Source organism: Calliopsis andreniformis, unplaced genomic scaffold (assembly GCF_051401765.1).
Source record: "Calliopsis andreniformis isolate RMS-2024a unplaced genomic scaffold, iyCalAndr_principal scaffold0022, whole genome shotgun sequence".
Taxonomy (NCBI): domain Eukaryota; kingdom Metazoa; phylum Arthropoda; class Insecta; order Hymenoptera; family Andrenidae; genus Calliopsis; species Calliopsis andreniformis.
The window spans coordinates 10,209,997-10,237,465 of record NW_027480432.1 but is presented as its reverse complement, the minus strand read 5'-3'; the positions used below and the strand labels follow the sequence as shown (position 1 = coordinate 10,237,465).

The window sequence follows — 27,469 nt, the reverse complement described above, 5'->3', positions numbered from 1 at the left end:
AGACAATTTTATTATTATGTATAAAACATATTACTACATGTTTATCGAAATAAATATTAGTCTTGTAATTAAATTAATCGAATTTAACCGTCGATTAATCAAAATTAAAGTAAATTAATTGAACATAATTGTTAATTAATTTAAATTCAAGTAAATTTCCTATAAAATAGATGATAGATCAAAATTGTGTATACGTACCCTTGTAAATAATTAGCAGACTTTAACATATTCAAATAAAATCGTCAAGAAATGACTATTTGAATGCTACATGTATTAGGTTTATCGGAAATTTCTGTACGATTTTAAAATATCTAAATATTAAAATTCAGAAAGTGGACAGAATTTTCTGATAAACCTAATATTATCGTATGTGTATAGATTACTTTGAAATAATGATACATTAGCTTCAATATTGTCCAGAACCTTCTTCGTTTAAGATATAAAATCATTTAAATTAATACCCTTTATATAACTAATTAGTAATAGTTATGTTCGAAACCTTTTTAACATCTGCCCTGAAATAATCTTATAATAGGCAATACCTTTCATAATACTTATGACGATGTTATACATATTATCTACACCATTTTATATATCGTCGAACTTGACCTGTTTAAATAAATAAATAAAAACTTGGTTACTGTAAAATTTTCATGCATAATTATAACAATCATGTAGAATCAAATATAGAATCAAATCAATACACAACAAATAAAACTGTCCTTATTGATAATTTTTAAAATACTTTTATTAAGTTCCTTTCCCTTTAATAATCTGAGGAATAAATTTTCCGTGACTTAAATCGTTCGATACATTACGCGAAATACATCCGTTTCGAATGCGGGGTAAATGTGTTCGTTTATGAAGATTCGCCTTCTAATGCTATTCGAGAACGCTGAAACGTTTCGATATTTTACAGAAACAATACACGCCGTGTCGTATCGTTAAATAAAAAATAAAAATGCTTCCATTTTGCTAATAGATACAAATTCCTCCTCCATATTACACTTTGTACACAGAACGTGGATCTTTCCTTATGTAAAATGTTACAGTTACTTTCACGTAGGTTCTTCTTTCTCGGTAAAAGGAGTCCAGGCTTTTCGTAAGCGATAAGGATATCATTGGTAGTGATAGTGCTAGGCCTCGCGCGTGAACTAGCCAACAGTAAGTTCTATCTGAGGTACTACGAGCTTTAAAATATCTAAGAAGATGCTTAAGGTACTTTTAAAGTCTTTATTCGTCGGCTCTCTCTTTTTCCACCGTGACCCCATCCCATTTTTTCTTTGTTCCTCTTGCCAACGATTTCGCTGTGTCGAGCCTTTACTCCACCTTTCCTGATGCGAGGCGATCTGACTTGGATCGTTAATGACTCGCTTTCAAAGTGTTTCCCCGGGTTCCTCCGCTATGTCTTTCAGCTCGATCTCCTCCTCAAAGATCTTTACGTCTTTCACGAAATACCAGACACCCACATCAAATAGCGTACCAATCGTTACGAAACCTAAAAAACGAGTATCGCAAAATTAATGAAATTAACTCGTGGGAGGAAGGAAAAATTATTGATATTTCGGAGGGAGAGTTTATATCTTGCGGTAGAAGACTTCGAGGGTATTGAACATGGACTTACTGGCTGCAGTGAAGTTCAACAAATATCTGAGAGTCTCGCCGTTGTAGAGCCAACAGTTCCCTGTACCTGAGCACGTCTTTCCCCAGACTAGGCAAGTTTTATCTAGACATAAGGCAATTTTAAAGGCATTAGGATATGGGAAATAATATTTTAATATTTAATATTAAATAAACACATGAGAGAATACAGAATTCATTACAGATACAGATCGTTGAAGAATCTACTTTGTTCGCAAGAAAAGGTACGTACTATAGTATACTATGTGGGAAGTTTGACAATTGAATAAATATTAAAGTATGTTATATTTGCAGAAATAAAACAGAAATAAGAGAATAATAATGTCAAAAGCTTGTTTAAACAAAATTTAACATGCAGACAATAAGTAATATTAAAATATGTTCTATAACCAAAATTCAATTCAAACAGGAAAAACGATTACACAAATCTTTTACTAATTTTATCTATATATCAGTTTACCCCTTATGTTCAGGGGTTTGAGATGCATTTGCATAAAGATACGCTACATGAGCAAACATTTTATTTATTGTTCCATAAAAGAACTTACCTAAAATATAACCAAACAGAATGGGGGATGGTATGAACGCGAATAAGCTCATAATGGTCAATCCAAAACCCATAGCAACTGTCTTATCCTTCTCGTCGACGCATCTGACAGAGACCAAGAAGTTCGACGCTCTGCCAGTGGCGCCACTGAACTTGAGGAGACAAACCACAGCCAGAAAGATGTAAAACTTGTGCATGCAATCCACGGGACAGTTCCCTGGCGTCGCAGTGCCCAAAACTGGAGACGAATCGGGTACCATGGTTTCCAACGGAGCTTCCGTGGGATACGTCGGTGTACTGTTTGTGAAGGGATATAGCCCAGAACGCGAGGATCTACTCTTGATGCAACTGCAATCGCTGTATATTTTGCTACCATTTCGATAGACCTGCAAGAGAAACAATTATATCGATTATCTATTAAGAAATATAAATAAATACAATTTGAAAAATGGTACCCATATTTGACTGATGTGTATATTGAATGGCGTGAATAAAAGTTTCACAGTTCCTAGGTTAAAATTGTTTTTAGTTAGTAGGTATTTTCTTGTTAATTCAAAACGAACTACTTTTATACATTCTGAATACCTATATATTGAAATAGTTTGTCTTTGTCTCATACAGAGCTTTATCAAAATCAAACATGCTCAAATATTCGTAAAATGTTTTGTAATAATAGCTTTGTAATGCAAAATTATATTCAGCATCCTGAATGTCTTCTTTTAAAGTATAAATCAAGCAAATCTATTTTCTCCAATATTATACATGAATGAAATAAAAGCAAAATCATAATATATCAATAATATCCAACCTTCAAATTACGACAGCCAGCGTGACAAGCCGAGATGAAAGTTTCACCCCGTTCTGAGCAGACAGGGTTATAAGTAACATAGTCACAATGGCACTGCTCATTGCATGGAAGCAGAGTCTTCAACGCGCCATCCGGTTGGACTGCAATCTGATTGTCATTGGCAGAACACCCAAGAAAGGCGTAGGAGATCATCCCCATGACCGATATAGCTCCCACCATTACGTTCCAGGCAGCCAAGTATCTAGCCTTGGGTTTGTACTTAGAGATAATTAAACCAGAGAGAAGAATTCCAAATGCACTGAAGACCAGACCAACTGTTCCGGTGATCAACGAGGAAACGGAAGCAGACTGCTTGTACTGTGTCTCAATGTACTTTGGCATGAAGATCCAGTAAGGCATGTACCCCATGAAGTAGAAGACTGCTGCTAGGTTGTTGCACATCAGAGTTGTATTCGTTAACAAACGTTTAAACGTCCTCATCATGTCTGAAATAGAGGCGGGCAGTTCTGGTTCCTGGTCGCCCTTTATGCTGCTCGCTGATTTGTTTCGTTCTAAGGCTAACACCTTGCGGGCTGCTGCTCTTGGCAGGGTTTTTGGAAAGAGCGCGATCACGCTAGCGAAGATGAAGAGGAGGAAGGCCAGGATGATCCATCCGAGCCACCAGGCACCCAGCCACCTATTGATATTTAAATCAACTTATAAGGACATTTAGTTAACCCTTTTAGTGCAAAGGACGCAGTGCTTAAATTGCCACGAATAGATCCTTCGATTTCAAAACTCTTCTAATTTTGTACTGTGGAATGTATGAAAAAAATACAATTTTCTTTTGATTGGTTTATTCTGGAAGAATTTGTCGATGTGTGGAAATAATTTCGTTCACCAGTAATAATATTCGTGATGGTGGTAATGGTGAGTACAAAATTTTTTCGTGGTTCATGAAAACTAGGTAAATATTGGCTTGGCAATTTTCACTACACCTGTGATTAGGGAGTTGTCACTAAAAAGGCTAATTATGAAACAACGATACCATCACAATGCTATTAGATTTTCTAATTATAAATAATTTTGAGAAGGAAATAAATTCAAAACTACTCTTTTGCCTAGATTTAATAAGTTAATTATTCTTCATTTTAATCAAATTTTTACTGTATATTCGAAATTCAATTTTCTTCATTCCCTTCCGCTTGTCTTTATTCCCTTTTTTAAAATGTTGCTATAATTATGCCTGTGTTAAATTTTGTTGTCAATAGACACGACTTATTTCACTGTCAGACTGAACATTCGAAAATGAGACATATATAGTAGATTCTTTCATCTACTTTCTCTGATGCAAAACATTTTCTTCAGATTCTCAATATTATTAGACTAGTTTATTCGAAGAATTCGTAAAGTTTTACTAAATTGATATCAACAAAATTTAAATTTATAGCGATCAATTATTGCAATCAATATTAAACGAATTTGCCACACTCATTTTCAGTTTATGAATACCATTTTTATCGGAAGACATACATTTAGAATTGACATCTAGTATCTATAACAAAATATTACAAAACTTTTAAATAACTTAATATACTTCCATACTAATTTCCAATAGGGTATCAAATTGAAATAGAAAATAATAATCTTTAATTTTCAAAGGGTTAATTACTTATAGCTCATTCATATACATGGAACTTTATAATGTATCCTACATAGCTTCGTCGAACGAAATAGTCCTAACTGTAATTATATAATAGTTTGATAACAATTGGTAGCAGAATCTTACACAGACATAGTTAATGACACTAATAAATGAAAGACTAGATAGAAGATAAACAGAGACCTTCTCTTATAAATAACAATTCTCATTTAAATAATAATTTTTGAATACCTTGGGTCCTGAGTCGTAATCGTAGGTGTTAAAGTCGGACTGATATAAAACTTGAGGGAAAACGAGGCTAGACCATAGCCAATTGCTGGGCCCAGCATTCTCAAAAAATACGAGAAGCTGATCAGCGCTGGTGTTTTCGATTTCTGTATGTTGTCGTCCATGTAAGATACTCCCAGAGTATAATAAAGGGATCCACCGACCCCCGAAACAAGCTGCGCTATGAACAGCAGCACTTGAGGCGCGAAATTCCCATCCGCCTCCTCGCATTCGTTTTCACGGTTCTCCTTCCCGAGACACAGAAACTTCCGGTGTTTGTCTATGACGCCCATTCGCGGTGTATGACTTGTATTCGTGCTGTGAGGCTTCGCTCCGTATTCCTTCGTGAGCATAAGAGCGTCTTCCCCTGGACCGTACAGGAAATGGGGCAGCATCGTTAGGCAGCAGAAAAGGACAACCTGGGAATTCGAATGAAAAAATTTCTCATCAGTTTGGCGATTGATAAGAATATACAAAGGTTCTAGAGCTTTCTGCAGAAATATTGCTAGTGTATTTTACGAGGTATTCAACGAAGAGTATGAGAAAGTTTTAAGGGAGAAGCCTACTTTTTAGATTCTCATCCATGTGTCGAAAATAAACGAAAATGAAGAATGACGAAATTACTTATGAATTATTGAGTAAATGTCCGAATAAAAGTGTTTTATTTGGGGTTATTCTACTGATTATGTCTGACCTGTCAATGAATAATGTACGTCGACAGTGGAATAAATCCTAAGTCGGACCGAATAGGAATAATCATTATGTAGATATATTTTTAAAACTAATTTTTTTCACAGTTTTCAAGGTCCATAGTAAGTCTCTAAATTGATTGATATATTCTAAGTACGTGGTACTTAAGCACTCATAATTTATGAGTCATAAATAAAACGTATTTTTCTAATTGGGGATTCTTCTAGTTCACGTATGAACAAATTCCAGCGTAATTAGAATAACATTATATGAAATACTATTTTAAATAATGCTTTATTTATTATCATAGCTATTTTGTCGTTTAAATATTTTATTTTATCTAAGGAAATAAGTTTGAAACTAATCATTTTACTATTATTTGAAATAATTACGTATAATTATTTGTGGGTATAAAAATAAATGGCATAAGTCACTTCTTCAAAACATTCGAATTGATATCTTGATTGAAGACTTTAATATAGAATCTGTTTTTAACAAAAGGTGAGTAAATTGAAGAACATTTCTCTGAGATAGAACGTAAGTCTGTAATACAGAATTGAGATTCAAAAATTCCACTATCAATATTTGGAAAATAAGACTTATACTGACTTATCCTATGTCTGACCCTTTTCAGGTTTGAAATAAAATGAGATATATGTATAGTTCATTAATTGAAATTACTGTTATTTGAAATAAATCAGTGTTTTGTATATTTTCAAATAACAGTTAAAAATAACGACTCTAAATATTATTTCAAGTATTTAATCCTTATTTTCATTTTAAATAGACTTTGTTCAAATTTATATACGAAAACTAGTCAATTTTGTATTGTACACATTTCCTTCATATAAAAAAAGATATCATATGTAGTATAATGGAAATATTTGTTGCACTAAGCTCTCATGAATGGATTGTTTTGATTAATTCGATAATTAATTAATACTATTCAAATGAAAAAAAATAGTGTAAAATAGTGTCCCCTACGTCATCTTTGCTCCTTCAAACTTTTAAATAAATTATTTTTTGTTGCTATTCTGTGCCGATTACTGCAATATAAAAGTCCCCGATATATCAAATTTATTTAAGATAAACAGGAGACTTATTTGTCGGACGTTACATTTTTATTGTACCTTTACTAGTAGCGATTTAATTTTATTTGCAAAGCGTATCACACTGATATTAAATGTACATTTTCTTGTGCCTGCAGTTGTCCCATCAAATAAAGATCAGTCTCGGAAAATGCCGTCGTCCGCTTCTTTAACTTCTTATATTTGAATTTGCAACAATTGTCTGATACGATTGCCTACAAGTGTTTGCAAGTCATATTTACTATGACGTTATCTGGACGATTGTTCTGACAATAATTTACCGAGCATTCAACTGTCTTACACGAGATAAATGTAAAGTAATTAATTCGACGAGTTACGGCAATAAATAGCGTCAGAATTTCTTTTAATCTATCAAAACTAATGTTCCTCGAGACATTTCATCAGAGGCAAATATTACGTAATTATTAATAATTATTTAATCCTTAGATTTATGGAATACTTAAATGTTGCGTAAAAGGTTTCCAAAATTGGAAAAAATACAGTTTCGAACTTGACGTCCTAAGATATTTTTTATCTTGAAAGCAAACAGAGGTTTTAAAATTTGGAAGCTTATTTGGGATTGCTTCAGTCGTCTATAAGGTTTACATGTACATTGTAAATTTGAAGTGTCTCAAGTTATACCTACAGAAATGTCTTTTATGATTTTTTATTCCTTATATATAGATTTCGTTTATACATATTTATTATTATTAGATAATTTAATATGATTTTGTACTATTCAAAGTACATTATAGATAGCTTGCAAAGTCTTCTGCATTTATGAAAATTTGAAATGTATAAAAATTTGCAGAATCCACATAATATTCTACAATGTAGAAACTATGACAAATAGGCTTCAAACTATAATATTTGAAAGATGAAATACATTTTTATTTAGATTCAAATATGAAATTGCATAAATACCTACAATGTATTTATAAACTTTTATACAGAGTAAGTCATGCAACTGTATCACTTCAATTTTCTGATAACCTGTAAAATTTGTCTATATATTTGTATATAATTTATATTATTGAAGAACATACTTGTTAATAACATAGATAGTTGTGTAAGCTATTATTATTCACGATTTTTGACATTAGATCGTCGCGTCACTGATGTATAGGTCAGGTGGTACACAAAATACTAAATAAGATAATCAGTAATAAATATCCTTGCTGTATACAACTTTTGTATTACTTTTAAAAGTTTATTAAACGTGTTCAAAATAATATACCGCAATTGGAACTGATTTTTAAATAATATGGTTTAGTACTTATTGTGAAAGGCAATTTACTTATAATATTCGATAAGAAAGCTTTCAAACTTAGCAAATTTTATCACTAAAATTTTCCCTTTTTCCTAAAAATAGCCAGGATCTAATACGATATGCCAACAAATACAGATAAAATAACTTGAAGGAAATGTTTCAAGAAATATGGGAAATTTTCGCAGAATCTGACCTAATTTTCGCAAAATCGAACATGAATGCATAGGAAGCTTTAATACGATTTTAAACGTCTAAAAATCAAATCAATTATTTCTGTGAATATTCTCAATTTATTTCGATAATTTTGCTTCAGTAGTATTTAAGAAAAGTAAAATGCATTCGTACATGACGAATTTATTAAGAATATTCAATCAATGATACAAATGATAAATTTTAGGTAGTGATTCCAAATAATATTCTCTTCAGTTATACATACGGAATTTTTGATTGAATAATTAATTCCTGTAAGATATTAGAAAAAGTGTTTATTTCTTTACACTTGTTCCACATTTTTTCTTCAAGGGTCTACTATTTTATAACAAACTTTTGTTTATAAATCCGTTCATGCAACTGAAGCTACTGTCTTATACTTTAAGAAAATGACTTCTTATTTCAGAACTTGCAGTGAAAAGTCACACGTCTGTCCATATTCGACAAATTTTTGGAAATCTGTGATTAACGCAGTGATTTCTTGTACACAATATTTTTCAATGAATTTTTTACGAAAACTCGTGAACAAGACATTTACTTTTTGAAGGCATTCATGATTTTTCTAGTGAAATTTAAATTTGAACAAAGGGTTCTTAAAAATAGCCTTTACTTTTAACCATCACAGTGGTTTCCCCCCTAATTTTTCATATTTTGTCTAGAGTTCCACACTGTCTTGCATACTGAAATTTCTCACAAATACATAAAAATAAATAAATATCTGCAGTCTAATTACTCTTCAAATCACAATGGTTTCCCCCTCAATTTTTCATATTTTATCTATTTTCGTATATTATATGAATTCCATGCTGTCTTGCATACTGAAATTTACCACAAATACATAAAAATAAATAAATATCTGCAGTCTAATTACTCTTCAAGTCACAATGGCTTCCCCCTTAATTTTTCCTATTTTATCCATTTTCGCATATGCCATGCCTCGCATACTGAAATGTCTCATAAGATTATGCATAAAAGCCCACAGCCTAGCAATTATTGAAAATACGTGAAGTCGAGCGGTTTCACGCATACTGTCAGCGTCTTTTCACTGTTCAGTGAATGGAGCGCTTAGCTAAGCACACGGTGGCGAGAGTACGATGGTAAGAGGCGTGAATGAGCGTAGAGCTACGATTTCAACGCTTCCTAATTTAATTAAGAACCGACTAACCGGTGGGTTATGACGTCTCCTAGTTTATTCTTCGGAGCGTGTGCCGACGGCTAATACTTTTCTCTGCATTCTTCGGCGGCCGAAAGAGGGGCAAAGGGGGGAGGCCAGCGCGCCGAAAAATCGTATCCCCCTTCGATAGAATTGTTGCAAAGCTATTGTTGCTACTTACGGTGTAAATTCCAAAGGCGATCCATCGAGGCCTGTGACCCCTTCCCGCGTAGTAGGACAGGACCACCGATGCAAACAGTTGAGAAATATCGTTGCCTACCGTGATAAGACCTGAGGAAACACGAAACGTTTAATGTCCCTGATATACGGAAATAATTATACCGTTCAGTCTTATTGATTTATGATATGGAAGCTGACATTGTATGCTTGACGCAGTCGGTTGTAAATTAATAAATTTTCGGGATTCCCCAGCTTTTCTGCAGTTTGTACATAGTTTCTTAAAATAGTATTAAGACAGATTACTGAAGAATTATTATATTTTGCTATTATATTAAATGAATATAGTTTAATATGGTAAATCAGTTATGCAACCTTGAATATCATCGTATTAGGTAGTGCTGACATAAGCGAGGTTATAAGATGTGATATAAAATAAACTGATATAGTAAGCTATACAATGTGGACAGTGCACTATCAGTTGCAGCTGAGTTCTGGTTTGCTTGCATTCATATTTGTAAAACGTTTACGCTATAGAAATATCAGTCTTTAAACGAATTTATTAATGATATGTGAAAAATAATTTTAATGGAGGAATAAATGTTTTTTTTAGAAAATTAAGCTTTTGTTGTAATACAGTTCAACAACTAATTTCTAGGACTGAATTCATTAAAAGAATATACAAATATAAATAAATATGTAATTTTTGTTTTAAACATTTATGAGATATATTTCAACATGTCTTGCAATGTTAATTGTAATTGCACCACATCATCTTGAATTGCGGTGAAAATAAGCCTCGACATTTTAGAATTGAATCAGTCTCACATTTTATTGTATCAGCATAACATTGGCTGTTGTCTAAAACCAAAATCATACTGTTAAGTAGAAGCTCTGTCAGCGAAGTAGTATCATTAAATAAAAGAATTTTACGATATCTGCATGGCATCCTAATTGCTTTTGAACAAGTGAATCACTTCAGCCCTTCGAATATTTGGAGCAACTATAGTCACCTGAATAGTGTATCAAAGAAGACAACAATTATCCACCACAAAATATTTATCCATGAGTTTTCAAATTTTCACATAAATTCTATTTTACTTATATCGATATGGCAAACTTGGAAATTTAATTAAGTCCTACAAATTAAGTACACAGACTATATTAACAAGACTAAGGATAGATCATAAATACCAAATTTTTCCACTCATACTTAATTTTAAAAGAATATGTCAACCAAAATCTCATTTATGTGAGGAAACTTTAACTATAAAATATATTCTTGATCTCTGTCCCCATTTGATAGGAGAGAAACAGAATTATGATATTCATTCACCAACACAAAAATTATTATACAATGGGAATGACTTCAAAAACATATTCCAGTTATTAAAAACCATAAACAAATTGGACCTTCTCTAAAGAAACACAAGTCCACCCAGCACAGGAGTCGCTAATAATCCCAGAAATTAATGTAACTTTAAAAAAAATGAAATACACCCCTACGACTCCTGCTTCCCAACTCAAATTGTCAAACATTTTCCACCCTCCCACTCTATGATCGTTTACTGACCAAAGTTTATCATGCTAAAGTAGTTAATCAAAGTCCACTCTCACCTGTAGTCTTCGAAGGTATCTTGAACCTCTTCTCTATGGTGGTGATGGTGCCATTGAAATACGCGTAACTGGCCGAGAATATACATCCGAGCACACCGTACAGAAACACATAAGCTTTCTTATTCGCGAATCTCTGCAAGGTGGGACCGTGTATGCACCAGATGCCGCAGGACGTCTCGTCGGTGATGGGCAGCTCCTTGAACACATCCTCGAGTCCCCTGGAGCTGGGTGTCGTGGGGGTGGTCGGTGTGGTTGGCGGTGTGGTCGGCACCCTGAGCAGCTTCAGGCTCTCGGGCCCGTTCTTCTCGTGGTTGCTCGAGTTATTCTTCATGTTTGTCAACGTCTACGTTGACTGGCTACCAAGCAACACCACTCTGCAGCTACGAGATCGCTCTGACCTCAATCGCTGGTCGCACGTTTTCGATGTACCTCCGCCGTTCTCGCGGCCCTTGGCATCGCTTGTTTTCGTTCAGCCACCCTCCTCGGCGCCCCTTCGTCCGCTACCTCGACTTCCGGTTGCTCCTCCACGGTCACGTGTTCTCCATGTTTCGCTATCGCGTGGTTAAACGTCGATCTTTCCTCTTGGTTCGGGTTTAGTAGGGTCCTTCCTTCTACGAATTCAAAGATTGTATTAGAATCCTATGGGCTAAGTCTCTAGCTACCTGTTGAAATTATGAAATTAAGAGGAACCTAGTAGGACTTACGAAAAGCCTTGGGAAATACATTTTGAATTACATTTTAGGTGACGTTTTCTTGAAACTCTCTGAAGTCAGAAAGAGACAAATGACTTGTGGAAAATTATAGGGGGGAACAAATTGAATGATTTAAAGTTTTGTGATTCGAAGTCAGGCAGTTAGATTTATTCTAAGAAGTTTAAGAAAATTGTCTGAAAATTATTGTTGCATATTAAGTAAAAGGTTGCAGAGAAATATTAAGGCTGAAGAATATAAATAAATCTATGTTTCGAAGCAAACATATACAGTGATGGTCAGAATATCCTTCACTTTCAATACTCGACACACTTGCAAAAATAAAAGTAGTTTAGTTCTAAATTTCAACTGTCCATTTTGAATACTTTCATAACACCATGTGCCAACTGCCAAACACTGAAAAATATGTATAATCACTTCTTGCAACCATCTAGGATGAGATAACCAGAAACAAAATTGTACAATTGTAACAAACTATAACGTTTCACACTAATTAGTCTTATAATAAAAAACCTTTTTTACAAAATTAAAACAAATGTGGAAACTTAGTGAACACACTTATTTCTGAAAGATTCCTAAATTTCAAAACTTCTAAACCTTCTTTCGGTCAAAGCATATTTATACAGAAACTGTGAGAGTATCAAGGTCGAGGCAATTAAAAATTGGAAAAGCATAGAGGTCTGATAATATAATAACACATACCGTGGTAATAAGAGCAACGAGTGAAAACAATCGATGATGGGCCCGAGCGACAGTAAGATCTGAGTGGAAGTGGATCAGAGCGGAAGCTCAGTGCCTAGAGCCACGGAGTCGCTCGGCCAGAAGGTTACGGCACGGTTCCGCGGAAGATGCGAATATACGAAAACGCGCGATATTCTTTCCGAACTGTAATCGTCTTCTGAATGCAACAAAGATGAGGCCGCCTCCAGCACCTCCTCCTGCGGATCCCCACCTTCGACCCTGAAGAGCCGATCAGACGACGGAGGATCACGGAGCAGACAACTGTGATGCATCTATGGTACCTCGGTCTGTGTTGCTGTTATCAAGCGGGCACATTTTCTGCCTCTCTTGCAATCATTCCGTGTCTCTTTCCCCCTCTATCCTTTCGGCCTCTCCTACTCCCTGATCTCCCCTACGCACTCTTTCTATTTCTATTTCTCTGTTCCTCCAGCGACAGCCTATCACACTGTCCTCATCTAGCACTTCAGATGAAGTCTTTTCAGATCCGCCAGTGATAATCTCCGCGCTATCGAGACTTATCGATGATAGCCTCGAGGGGGAGGAGGTGGCTGATTGATTCGACATAGACGAAAAAGAAATGATGTCAACGGAGGAAAGAGAGTCGAACGATTAAACCTGCTCCGAGATTAGAGGGAAATGGTTAGTAGAACCGTGGTTCGTTCCAACTGCATATGTTTACCTGGATCGGTTTTTCTCGTCTGGGGCGGGCCTCATAATGAGGAAATCGGAGGAAGATAATGAGAATTGCTCTCGACTAGAGACAGTAAATCCTTCAGCATCGCAAACATCGCACCATTAGAGAGAAGTAGACTAATGTCGTACGTAGAATCGTCTACCTAGATCGGACTAATACAGACTTCCGAATCCAAAATACACGCGCGAGCAGTGGCGTTGGTGAGGACACGATGCAGCTGACTGTAAAACCGCGGCAAGGTACTTGACGTTTCTTTTCCGTTTATCTCACGTTATCAAAATGCAATACGATTGCAGCGGCGCACAATAATGCATTATTGACGCAATAGGGTCAGGCAGGAACAATCACGCGTTGGAAAACGTCGGCTTAATGCTAATAAGGAGCCCGAGAGTCACCGCACAAAGAACGTCCGGCAAGGTAAAGTAATAACAAAGTTCCTGACAATTACAATAACATAAGTAAGCGTACGTTAGACGAAATTTCCTCCGATTATCTCATAAGATGGCTGGCATTGAAGGTGACGGATCCCCGCTCAGTTGTATTTCCGCGTTCTAACCGTGCGTTTTTCGCAGGAGATGGATACCCAGAGGAGGACCAGTCGAAAGATAGAGATCTCGAGATAGACGAGGTCTCGGCTTCGGGCATGGTGTCTATACTCGTTTCTAGTCAACCTCCGAGAGCAGAGGCTCACATTGTGAACCCATTATGATTTAATAGAACCGACGTGATGTACACACACGCGTGCACCAACGCGACCGGTAAACTCTTCCGTCTATTCCCGCGCATTGCTAATGGCACACACCAAACAGCTATACCGCTAATAGCTGCTGGTTAATTGCTGAAATGGAATTTTCGAGCGTGGAACGAATAAGCTGTCGTTGGGACGTAGTTGTTTTGACATTGAAACGGTACGTGATCTCTGCGATGGATTCGGGGATTTCTGGCGTGGGTCGGTTTTTCGCGAGAAGATAATAAGTGGTAAAGAAATCAAATATTGAGAAATTATGTCCAGTTGCAGAGTTGAGGGCAAGACGGAATTTTTCTTGGACGAAAATTGTTGGAGAAGATTTAATCAATTTTTTCTGTTCTGAAAGAAGTGTCCATTAATTAGGGTTTTCTGTATCTTCATTAAACTCTGTTAATATGTTCCTATATTCACTACTTAAACATTCTATCACATGGACAGTGATTCAGATTTTTGAAAAATCATTCTTAATTTATTTCCATATTCATTTTATAATATTTCTCTTTTTCCAATAGTTAATTACCACTATTATTTTTGTTAGTAACATTTATAAAATAAGTTAAATATAAATTAATCTTATTCAAAATCACGTAAAAATTGGCACCCTCACATAGGTGACATGGCAAACAAAGTATTAAAAAGTAGGGCAACTGTTATTTGACGTGAAGATAAAAAACAACAATTAAAAATAGTAAAGTATTTAAATTGTTTTATTGTTTTCATCACAGAAATAGTTTCCAAAAACAACTTTATTTTATTGGGGCATCCAGTAAATTATTTTCGAATAATTTATTATTCTAGTTAATTGTTATATGAAACGACAAATTTGACGTAAACTTGTGTTGATGATACACATTGTTAAAATCTATGTTTATAACAGAGTTGATGTAATAGAATCAAAAGTTGTGTAAAAAATAATTTCCTAAGCTATTCATTTGAATACAAAACAGAATAAAAAATTATTTCATTTACAAGCTATCTAATGAAATTATTTGTTCGTTCTAATAAACTAGCTCTAATTATTTCGATATCATTTACAGCTAAATAAGGTGATTATTTAAGTAATCATTCTTTTAAAATGTCATTTAAATAATGGACACTCTTAATAATATTAATATTAATACTAATTAATAAAATAGATATCGGTATTACTATACATATAATTATTTGTTCATTGATTAATAACAATTTTTCAGTCTAAATGAAAAAAGTCAAGCGGTTTTAAAAATTAACTTCATGTAGTTGTTTTTAATGGCTTCTAATAGTTAATATTACATATTTGATTATAAAACAGTAGCAATTAAAGAAGTTCGCATACAAATATTATTCAAGAAATACTATAATTAAATATTATTCATAAAATATTGAATATTAAGCAAATGATATTACTTAGAACTTTACTTTTACTTGCATCTAAAATCTATTCCATTTTATATCTACAAATACCTGCACATAAATACACATACGAGCAACGACGATATCTTCTTTTTTGTAATTAATATTTTTTAATCATACATTGAAAGAATCTGATCGACAATAACAAATCTTACCGTGACATAATTTGATAAACTTTCTATTCGTATCTATCGTGAAAAAATTCCGTAACTTATATTTCATTTTCAAGGTTTTTCTTCAGATATAATCCGCTAAATTATGACAGAGTGTGATAAATTGAGAAATGGAATTTTTGGAAATCTTTCTTCAGAAATACTACTACAAGAGATTGATGTATGTATTACATAAAAGCACATAAATTATAGTACCTAGTTAAACTATACTAGGTATCTCTGTACAGTTCGTGTCAAAGTATAAATAACGAGCTTAATAATATGAAGCATTTTTCTACGACCAATGTATGTTTATCATCTGCTTTGTTTTTTATTTTCTCATAAAAAGCGTGTATAGAATATACAGGTAGACATTACATAAACGTGTTTTAGTTGTCTTCTTTAGATACCCTTCATTATAAATTGTATATCCTAAGATACAAAATTCAGAAACATTTAAAAATGCATAATGTAAATATCTATAAAGAAGGAATAGCCTCTTTCATAATGTTTTTGCATTGATCCTTCAAATTGTAATAATTTGTGAGATTACCTATGGTTGAAGCTGTTTATCGAAGACCAAACCATCGCTAAGTGATTCTAGAATTAACGTTTCACTTCTAAGCAGTTGCTAGAATTCTACTTAAAATTTATAATTTCACTGTGACCCAAAACATTAATGACACCTATTTGTAATTTATTTTTAAAATCTATTCAATCTTTTGCTGACAGGTGAATTATTTGGTTTGGACAGTGTTCATTGGACAAGATATATGCGATCTCCTATCACAGCAGTATCTTTGTTAATTATTGTTTTTCAATAAACAATTCAAAAGAGTATGATTCATAAACGTCTCCTTCATTTTCCGTCATCTTAACCAAAAAAATTTGATTACAATATCTTCTGACAAAATTAAGAATAATACGTACCATCTATTGCAAATAAAATGGCAACTTCACACTCAGCTTATTACCTACTTTCTGTTATAACATCAACTATATCATTCTTCGTTTATTGTTATAACTTCAACTCTCCAAACTTTCTCATTGAAATTAGAATATTTAATATACACTTCAAGTTCTTAAGTCTACAAGTTATTTAATATCTCATAATTGTAAAATCACAGATCGTTATAAATAGATGGTTTACCTGTTGCTTCTGTGTCTATACAGATTCCTCTCAAAAATATTCAGCAATGTTTGACTTAAACAAACAGTTTTCGGTAATCTTGAGGCACAAATAATGGAAGACATTGTGAAACTGATTAAAATCTTGTTATCACGACCGACGAGATAATTAAGTGATATTATTGCCTGCTCGAATTCTGAATGCACGTGTCCACTGGGAGTTGATGACAAGGCGCTTGAAACGCGCTTTATTCGATCTTAGAAACAAGAAATATCAAATTTTAAAAAGATTATGTCAACGTTTTCCTACAGCAAAAAATGAAAACTACATTTCACTTTTCTTAGAATATTTTACCACAAAATGCCTAATATTAAAATAGAGTTTTATTTTAAATTCTAACCTTACAAGGCATAGTGATGCAGATACGCAACATCCAAATTTTGTTCCCAATATTCTTTCCATTTTCTATCACAAATTACAGAAAAAAGGTATTTTATTTCATTCGAAATCAAAAATTGCGTAATATAGGGTTTTAATTGTAATGATAAAGATTGAAATTAAAGCAAAGAAGGACATTCCTAAAATGGAGTTTTAAGAAGCTAGTCCTGAAAAAATAATCGCCATATTTAAAAAGTGTTTAGTTTAGCATAAAAAGTGGCGCCAAAATCACGTCGATGCGACATAAAAAAGAAAATGAACGAGACATTAAACCATCATTAGCCAATTCAGACATGACTCGTAAGAAATATCCCTCTTATGACATTCAATGTATGTGCAAACATACACGATATACTTTTCGTTAGCGAAAATTTACATCTACGATAAGACAGCTGTAAATTAATACATAATCCTGGCTTGTCACTAGAGGAACGGAGCATTTTGATCTTACTCTTTCCAATCCATCAATTACATATCTAAAGTTGCAATTAAAGAAAATACAAAATGAAGAAGAAATAAATTTTTCCTTAATTAAACTTATATTTCGTCGATGTTTATTAAAAAAAAATATTTTATTCCAAAAGTGAAATTCTTAAAGTGATTTATCTCAAAAATTATAAAAGAATGAATTTATCACATATAGTTTTTAATGTAAATCACTGTATTATTGAATAAGAGATAAATATAGTTTTTTTAAATTTTAACACATTGTCATAGCAGTGAAATATTTTATTCAAAATTTAATTCTGAAAACTAAAAAACTTAATTTTGTCGCATATTTTGTAATATAAATCACTGCAACACTAAATAAGTAATAAATTCAACTTTTTTATATTTCTGACTTAGACCACTATAATCATCTTTTATTCCAAAAGTAAATCTGAAATTAATCCTGAAAGTCTAAGTAAAAAGTCTACAATCACTGAATTTATCACACAGTTCCGACTGTAAACCACTGCAGCATTAAATAAGTAAAAAATTCAAATTTTCTAGATTTCTTACTCAAACCACTTTCAAATACCTCCCTTTTCATTTAAAATAAATTCTCATTGACTGAAATCAATTTCTCTATATAATATGCGTGCATCTTGATTTCTGCACGTGGCAAAGGACACCTCTCCATACGCGAGTGAACGTGACTTTGCCCGTGCCCAAGATCCATACGTCTGCTCGCTAACGTGGAAGAGGATTGAAAATCCATCTTGATATACGAACCAGTGCGCCAGGTTCTGTTGTTTACGGTCCCCAGCGCTCGAGCTGTGCGACATTCGTGGAACGCCGCTGGAGACGCATGACAAGCGAGAACTACCGACCTGCCATGTCAAAACAACAAACAGAACAATCACCTGACACGAGCGTGAAATTTTTAATTATGTCTACCCTTGCCGCAGCGTGAAGAGTAAACGTCGTAAAAGCACGATCTGTACTCGTTGAGTAACCACAAGCCTATGGATTACGCCTCTGGGCGGACCTTCCTGGAAAATTAATTGACGTAATTGGAGGCAAACTTTCGAATGCAAAATTGCTGCTCAATGTTTTTTAAAAGAGAAATGAGCTGCTGAGGAATCAGTCTGTCGCGCAATCAAAGATGAAAGAGACGTTGCAAATGCTGTTTGAGGTGATGCTGTACCAATGGATGCAGAGTTAACGTAAAAAAGCACTTGGTCGTGCCATAAATAGGTACTACAATCTCTGGAGATGACTTGGTTATGAAGAATTAATAGCTACTTGCGGGTCTATTGAACATCTTAAACATCTTTTGTTGCTTGGATAATTATTAAACCCTTTCTTCGATTTTAAAACGGGAGAACATTATGGAGCGACCTGGTATTTTGAATAGAAGATGAAATATGAGCAAATAAAGTTCTAAATATGTGTACCTGTAACTATAAGCGAAAAGAGCGTGATGTTATCTTCTTAAAAAATTTGAGTTTACATCTCATTTGTTTAGTCAGTAAAGTTTGTATTCTTGAGAAATGGAGATTGAATTAATGCTTTGGGATACAGTGAAATAAAAGGTGTCCTACCTTCTCAGTATTTAAGTATAATATACACAGCGGGAGGTTTTTCGTCTCACCGTGAAATATTAAAGTTAAAATAACTCGGAGTACACAGATTTAAAATATCTCATCGATTTTGCTTTGCTTAAATAATATTTCTCTGAATTATCTTTCAATTCGAAATTGAAATTTTAGTATTGCATGTTAAAGCTTTGGTAAAGCTGCCAGATTATGATATGAAAAACGGAAAAAACAACACATTTAAAAAAAATAAGGACCAAAAACGTATATTCGGAGAAGAATGTCTAATATCACGTGTCTGAAATAGAACAGATTATTTTATCATATTTCTTATGTTATTAACACTGAGAAATGTTGATAATATGATCTGTACCCAAAAAATCAGTATCAGTAAATATTTTACTCTCATAAAATTCCCGAAAATTTAAAAATATGTATCCAAAAATTGCTGTTAAAAAGAAATTTATATAAACTAAGGATTGGAATGCTATTATTTTGTAATCCAAATCTGTTAAATCTAAAAAATGGTTAACATAAAAATATACATGATCACACTTTCTTCTTCCGTTTCTACAGTTAGCTGATTATTCTACATTATTCTATTATTCTATTAGTCTATTATGTCGAATTTTAAATGAATTCTTAATTAGGCAGCAGGACCTTTTAATAAGTTTCATATGAAACGCCTTCTTTCTTTCTCTTATGCAACTACATTGTGTTTCTATTTTAATTTTTTTTCACATTTAACCTATCTGATTTTATCTTCTCATCTTATTGTTTATGACCCTTGAATTTACAGTTACTCTATTTTAATCTGACAAAATTGTCTACTTTAAATGTACCTTTTGTACTTTCGAACATCAAAGGATGTCGAATAATTAAACGAATATATACGTTTCTAAAAATACAATATGTAAAGAATGTGAAGACGCGCCAGTAAACAATCGAGAACGTGAGTTATCGCATTTTGCAAACAAGATCTTTATTAATCAACTTTTGTAATATTGCATCAACCGAGATTCAAAGTGAACGCGACTTGTTCTGATTAACTGCAAGATCGAATAAGTCTAGATTTATAATGCTGACGTAAAATATCTATTATCCCTCTAAGCAAAGTGCATGCGTCACAATTTAAGGGTAATTAGTCTTGCAAAAGCAGTGGCGTGTAGAATAAATTTATTTTGCATCAGTTCATTTCATGATAAGAAAGTGTTAAATACCCTAAGTCTGGAGCACATTTGACAACTCCATATGCTACAGTATCGTTTACTTCCCTCAGAGTTAGAACGTTGAAAGACTTAGAAAACATTATCCATTAGAGTTGAACCATACATTTTGTTAAGTATATAATAGGTGAATGTTATTGAATTTGAACCACTAAAATATGTTTTACTGTAGACTAGTAATGGAATATTTTGAATATTTAAAAAATAGCTGAAAAGAATATTAACACTTGTCTTCAATTGTCTTCAAGACAATGTAATTAATTTTTCCCAAAATATAATATAAAAAATTAGATAAGTAGTTTTTTATAATTGTGACATCAACCCACTCAAAGCAACTACTTTCCTAGGATGGACCTTTGGTTTCCTAAGTTGGACCACTGGATTGAAGCGTAAAAATGATGAAAAGTTTTCTTAACAAGTTTACAAAATATATTACATAGATGCCAGTATATTTAATTTGCAAAATCTCATAGTAAAATTCAGCAATCTAAGTAATATTTTTTTAATTTCGTATATACTCCTGTACATGGCGTATGAACCCAACTGTAACATTTTGTTCACTTTATCATATTTTCTTCCTTGATTCCTTCACATAAGGTACAGAAACATTCAGAATTCTTTCCTTTGGTTTTCAAAATGATATTGTTTTCGTAAAATTCTACCATCGACTATGCTAAACTGGTTCAATGCAAACAACTACTTTTGGTTCAATCTAGGCAACTTGGCTAAATAATTAAAAATATTTTACCTAACCTTAATTTTTCGTAAAACTTTAAAAATGAATACAGTAAATTGTAGCTGAACAGATGTACTTTCTATGTATGTAGCTGGAAGTCTTACTTCTTGCTTTAGAAAAACTAGAGAACTTACAGTCGTATGCTAAAATATTAGATTCCCAATTGTTAAAACAGATTGCGTTCATTTACTGAAACATCGAGTGGTATTGTATGCTAGTGATTATCGTATTAACTAACTTAGTATGTATATAAGCAATACATTTTACTTGTCATGTGGAGCAAATTGTTTATACATTACAAAATGATCCAACCTGAACACTCTTTCAAATTCGGCAACTTTCCCCCAACAGATATTGTCCCAACAAGAGAAGTATGCCATTGTTTCGTGTCAGTCTAGTTGCTCACAATTCTCTGTGAAAAATGACTTTACTTCATTCAGATAAAATAAAAAAGTACCATTAGTTTCTCTTCGAACATTGACTCTCAGACCCTCAGGCTAGATGAGGTCTTGCTACCAGTTTCTTTCGTTCAAAATCGTAACATCGAGAACTTTGAGGCAAAAATAAGATGAAAATGAAGATAAACGAAATTGCGTTTGGGGTTTCGTTCAGAGTTATTAATTGTTGTAACAACACCTCAAAGAAGCGTGAAATGTATCTGACTCGGAACTTATTCTACTGATTTTGTTGTGTTTGACTTGACTGAGGGTGCGTTTGGATATTGCTAGCAGTGCTGTGGAAATGACGTCACGTCCATATATGTACCAGATGGAATAAGTCCTAAATCAGACACATATCATGCGAATTTTAGATATTTTTGTAACAATTAATAACTGAGGTAAAGAGTCCCAAATATCATTCTTGATCTGCGTCCTATTTAAACATGTAGAATCATCTTTTTAAATTTCTGACATCTATTGTCGAACACCTTGTACATATAGGTCCTACTCTACGCTTTTGAGTCAGTTTCCACCTTACAGACATCATATTATCCTTTGAACCTTTATTTTGGTACTAGCCTGTTTAATCGTCATTAAGAGGTTTATAATCCCTTTATGTCACCTATAATAAGATTTTCCCATAAGTAATGACGTATTTGAAATGAAATGTAAAAGCAAGTTTGTAAAAAAGTTTATATTTTTTAATCAATAATATAATCGGCATTATTGTCTATTACAGTTTGCCATCTTGTCTACAGATTCGGTGTTTCGCTTGCCATTAATAGCAATGCTCCATTTGCTGCTCTATTTACATTATATGATACCTGTATAATCGATATACATACTATTATCTATAAAATTGCGATAGTAGTAATGTTAGCATTCGATGACATTTATCTTTACTAATATTCATTTTTTATACCCTATTTATACAACTTTCTTTCCTCCATTTTATCTCTTTAGTCGCCTCATTTAAGGAGGCCAGTGAATAACCGAATGCCCTCTATATGTACTATATTTCTGTTATCATTTATCTTTTAAACTTTCGTTCGACAAAGAATCGCATATAGGCTGATTCATAACTGCATGTTAATGCAGGAATGCATTCAGGAATAACACATACCAGGTATCTACTCGCCACAATAGATAAAAACGTCATGTAAACCCATGTCTTGTGTATATTACAATTAGTTTTTGAGTTATGGATGGTTAAAGAAAATGTTCAAAATATCTACTTTATACTCAACACACGCTACTGCAGACTTCAGTATAACAGTGACTAATCAAATGATTATAATCACTCTGAAGTATCACTTACTTGGAGTTCAAATGAAATTGAGAATGAAAATAGACCAAATGAAATCATTTTTGTTACAAAAAATAATAAATATGTAAATATATTTTTTGAAGAATATATAACGAGGATTTTCAAATTTCTGTGAATTGTTAAAAATTTTTTATAATACAATATACGTTATAATATTTCATCGTGTCTTCCTTCCCAGCTATAGTTATTCAAACACTAGGAGATTGCTTAAAGCTCAAATATAGAGTTTCAGAATCTATAACAGAAATTAATATAAAGAGATACTTAAAATGTCAAAAACTTGAAAATTGAAGATCTCAAAAATTTGAATGTTTTGCATTTTTCAAAGGTTATTCGTCAAAAAATTGAAAAATTTTAAGCATTGTAAATTTGGAAACTTTGAAAATATAAAATTTGAAATATTTGGAGATTTAAAACTTTGAAAGTTCTAAAATTTTAAAGTTCAACATTGTTAAATTTGAGACTAATAATGAAAATTAGCGACACTATGCTTAAAAGTCCTTATTCACCAATTAAAATATTTACGTTATATATTTTAATATATAAATATAATAAATTTAATAAATTTTTACCGAATTTCAAGTTTTAATAAAAGTTTAAAATTGATTTTCTCAATATACACCCATTTCGCTTTATATCCTTCTTGCCTTGGATTCTTCATTACACTCATTTGCTGCAACAATAACATAACTTAAAAATCATAATTTTTCCAGAATTAATCATTTCACGCAAAGATCCAGTTTTCTTTTATACTGATTCTTCAAAAATAGATATCTATACATTCATATGACAGTTTTTAGTTATTTAGCAATTCATCCCCAAAGTATCAACATGCATCAAATTTATGAATCAGCCTGTATATTCACACTGGCTTAATCCATCTTTATCCATCAAGTCTCTCGTCTCCGCTCAAATTTAGTTCTCATTCTCTCCGTGATAGCGCAGATATTTCTGCAGTCATTGTACCACAGTGTACACAACGATATCGACGTTCTTCAATGAAGAAAAAAATAAAGCATCCAGACGTAAAGCGTGTTAATCGTATCGCAGTCGTGTCTCAATAATGTTATTTGTCCTGTGCAAATTCGATAAATAGAGAGACGTGAGGCTGGAGAGTCACATTAATGGATTGACAAATTTCGCCAAGCGCGCTGAACGTTACAACCCACTTGCGTCGCTAAATTACGCAGCATTCGTAGAATAGAAGAATCAAGGACGGACGAGTTGCATTAGAAGCATTATTATTACCCACAGTTAATGCTGATCGCTGTTTTTCTCGACGGGCGAATGGCCTTTCGTTCCAAGTGCCATTTCGTTGCTTTTGATTATCACGAATCCTCAATTCAGAGAAACCTTTCGTGTCTCTACAAGACCCCCAGAATATCCTAACTTTTAGTAAATCTAATTTAGAAGTCAGGAAAAGTGAAATATTCGTCACCTTTCCTGATTACCAATAATTAAACTCAAATTTTAATATTTCACCTTCCTTCAATGGCACGAAAAATGATGAAATAAACGCTGATTTAGAACTCTGATTGATTAGTCACAGAATTTGTTTCAGAATGGAAAAGTGGAGTCCAAAAAGCAGTAGGAAGGGACTGAAAACCGATCAGTTCTGGTAGTCCACGTTGGATCTGTCTATCCTTGTCCTATGCGCATCTCCAAGGACAGTCTAGATCGGACTGTACTTCGACTTAGAAGACATTGATGAGGTCTATATGGAAGATGGGTCAGGGTCATGCACAATGCACTGGGTACACACGACGACAAAACTTCCCGACATGCAGCTGACCTGTGCATTCTCTGTCAGACGTTTGCATCGCCTCGTATGATTGGCTCTGAGGAAAATAGCCAAATTCGTGAAAGTTTCAGTCTAAATTTGCATCATAATTAGACGTATATCTAAAATAATGTAATGACTGGTAATGATATAACATATTTACAGAGAATTTCATAGTTTCAACTACTTTTTATAATTTAGGTGTATAATTAATTAGAACGTTAGATGTATTCTATGAAAAAATGGAAATTATAAAGTGATTTTTATTTAAAGAAACATGACGAAGACATCAGAATCTAGTATTTACTATACAATTATCCTGCAACGAGGTGCAAGCTTACTTTTCTGAAGATAATTTATGCACTGATAACTGGTTTCTATTTGTTGAAAATGAGAGTGCAAATTAGAAGATATAAAAGACAGCGATAAGATTTTAACGGTTATAAATAGTTTGTTATATCCTGTCATATTGTTATATAAAAATGCAATTACGATACATTTATATAATTCATAAAATTACATAACCAAACCATACTCAATAAAATTAAAAGTTAAAAAATCTCAGGTTTTTCTACTTTCTTCGTTCAATCGATTATTGCCATTTTTTGTCAATTTCAATTTTACTAAAAAAAAGGTGACGTCAGAGGGACCTTATTAATACGTTACCATAATAAAAAAGTTGATGTAAAAAGTAAAAAAATAATAAGAAATATAATTTTCGAATAATTACCAAACCCTTGCCCTTAAAATAACAAACTGAAATTTTTAACACGTAAAGTGACCTTAACAATGAGTTTCCTACATTTTTCAAGTTTGAACTTATATCAAATCATAAGTTCATAACAAGATAGCATTGCACATAAGACATATTTATAGGATTTGCATATTGCTATTTATCATTCTAATACCTTTCAAATCATAGTCAGTTGACGTTTACATAAGCAAAAAAGCTGATTCACGAAATTTCTATTTCTGAACCTTAAAAAAATATAAAAGAGACTCTCTTCAAAAATATATTTCAAACAAAAAGGAGTTACCACTATCTCGATTAATGCTGTCCAAGTACTTGAAATACAAAGCATGACAAAACACAATTTTTTAAACCAAGTCAAGTATTTGACTTTCCAAATGGCTTGAATATTTGAACAAACTTACAAAAATTTAATCCGCTTGAATGCTTGAACAGCTTGGTTGCATTCGAGTTACATCATTTGAAACCAATAACTTGAATCTTTTCGAGTTACTCAACCTTCAAGCCAAACTTTATTATTAAAATTTAATATTATAATTATGATAAACATACATAATCAAGCTTACTCAAATAACTAACTTTACATGAACATACAGGTACATGATTTGGCTTGAACGATTCAAATGAAGCTTAGCTCAGATCCTATTTTCGAGCTACATGGACACCTCTAATCTCGATAATGTTCCCTATGAACCGACCTAGGTGCCAAGTTGCAAGGTATTCGACAGACAGGAGGCTCACCGAACAACAGCCTGTCTGGTCGAAAGTACGAAGCCGAGAAGCAAGTAGACGCAGATAACAGCAAGGGCAGGAGGATCGTAGCCGTGATTTTTCTTTATTTACGGAAGAATAAAGCAGAACACTTAATCCCCTGGTAATGCCAAAGCGCATCCTCCAAGAGCGTGTCCAAGGATGCGATCGATAGAGACGTCCTGACGTCACGAGGACGTCGTGGAATTCATTACGCGGCCGGGTCTCCTAGCTCGGGCTGGCTGGGCTTAAAAATTAAAAGGCTCTCAAACAAAAACTCTCTTTTTACTTTCGGGCTCGCGGGTTTGTAATCCCTTGACTACCGAAGGTCTCTGCGCCGACGACCCCCAGAATTCGGGATGGAGGCCTGAAAACAAGCCTTAAGACCTTACCCCATTTCCAGCGGCGCTCTTTCTCTTCCTCCCAGGGAATCAAGCAGAACGCCGATCGGCTGAGTTAAGTATACCTCCTCCTTTCTTTTTTCCATACGACCAGGCCAAACCCCTTTCTTCTCTCTGGGCATTACGCCCTATTTGCGGGGGATTTAACGGAACCATCCCGGAGTATTGGACCCCTCCAGGGGAACGATCTTTATCGTGTAACGGAACTCGAGATTCCTCCGATCGAGTCCTCTATTGCTGTGTTTTCCACTGATAGGGTTATCGAGCCTGTTGACACTGGGCGAAGTTGTTTCTGCTGCTGGGAGGTATTAGGCTGGAGACACTTTGTTAGGACATGAAGGCGTCTTCAGTGGTTCTTCGTTTTAATTGTTTGCAGGTGTACTGTACGGAAATCCGGCTGCTTAGTGGTCGTCGAAGAGTTCTTGGCTTCTCTTCGAGTAGTACAGAGTAGTCTTTATGTAAATTCAACTCGGCTTTTTTTGTTTCTTGCATTTGTTCCTGGACTTCCTTCCATTTTTGTCTTTAGCGAGACAGAAATTAGAGATGAAATCGGTTCCTAGGGTCGATGCACGAAGTTGCGAGCTTATAGAGAAGAAACAGTGTATTTCTTTCGATTTTATCCAACGATAGTTAAGTCCTCGTTGATTATCTGAACATTGCTTAACACCATGTGCACAGTAACTGAGTGACATCAACCAAAGGTAGCCAGTCAAACTGTCTGCACATTCGGTGGCCAGAAAAATCTGAACACTTAAACAATTTAAGTATCTGTTATCAGATGACAAAGTTGATTATGAGGAAAAACACAAAACAGGAATAGGTACACTATTACTACACTGTCACTTGAATTGCCTACTATAGTCAACTGAACTATCTAATCTCATAAATGTACTCTAATATTTTATTCCCTTAATTACTTAACT

General features: G+C 33.6%; 1 protein-coding gene across 4 annotated transcripts; it reads right to left on the bottom strand.

The window, feature by feature from the left end:
* Positions 1–396: 396 nt before the first annotated feature.
* On the bottom strand, positions 397–27,072 carry Oatp58dc (Organic anion transporting polypeptide 58Dc). Of its 4 annotated transcripts, XM_076390652.1 has the most exons (9): positions 26,538–27,072; positions 26,137–26,392; positions 11,111–11,721; positions 9,498–9,607; positions 4,870–5,324; positions 2,997–3,672; positions 2,190–2,574; positions 1,625–1,726; positions 397–1,498 (listed from the first exon to the last, which is right to left on the bottom strand). In XM_076390652.1, exons 3-9 carry the CDS (start codon positions 11,439–11,441, stop codon positions 1,377–1,379), a joined length of 2,181 nt encoding a protein of 726 aa, XP_076246767.1. In that variant the 5' UTR covers positions 11,442–11,721; positions 26,137–26,392; positions 26,538–27,072; the 3' UTR covers positions 397–1,376. The 4 variants fall into 4 exon arrangements, with proteins under 4 accessions (XP_076246767.1, XP_076246766.1, XP_076246768.1 ...); XM_076390651.1 differs by having other exon boundaries at positions 26,137–27,072; XM_076390653.1 differs by lacking the exon at positions 26,137–26,392.
* Between the last annotated feature and the right edge of the window lie 397 nt (positions 27,073–27,469).

Excerpts from the sequence above, each read along its gene's own strand:
- Oatp58dc (XM_076390651.1), bottom strand. The coding sequence starts at position 11,441 with ATGAAGAATAACTCGAGCAACCACGAGAAGAACGGGCCCGAGAGCCTG. Across the intron at positions 1,727-2,189 it reads TCTGTTTGGTTATATTTTAG|ATAAAACTTGCCTAGTCTGG; the intron begins GTAAGTTCTTTT and ends CCTTATGTCTAG. Across the intron at positions 1,499-1,624 it reads GTTGAACTTCACTGCAGCCA|GTTTCGTAACGATTGGTACG; the intron begins GTAAGTCCATGT and ends CTCGTTTTTTAG.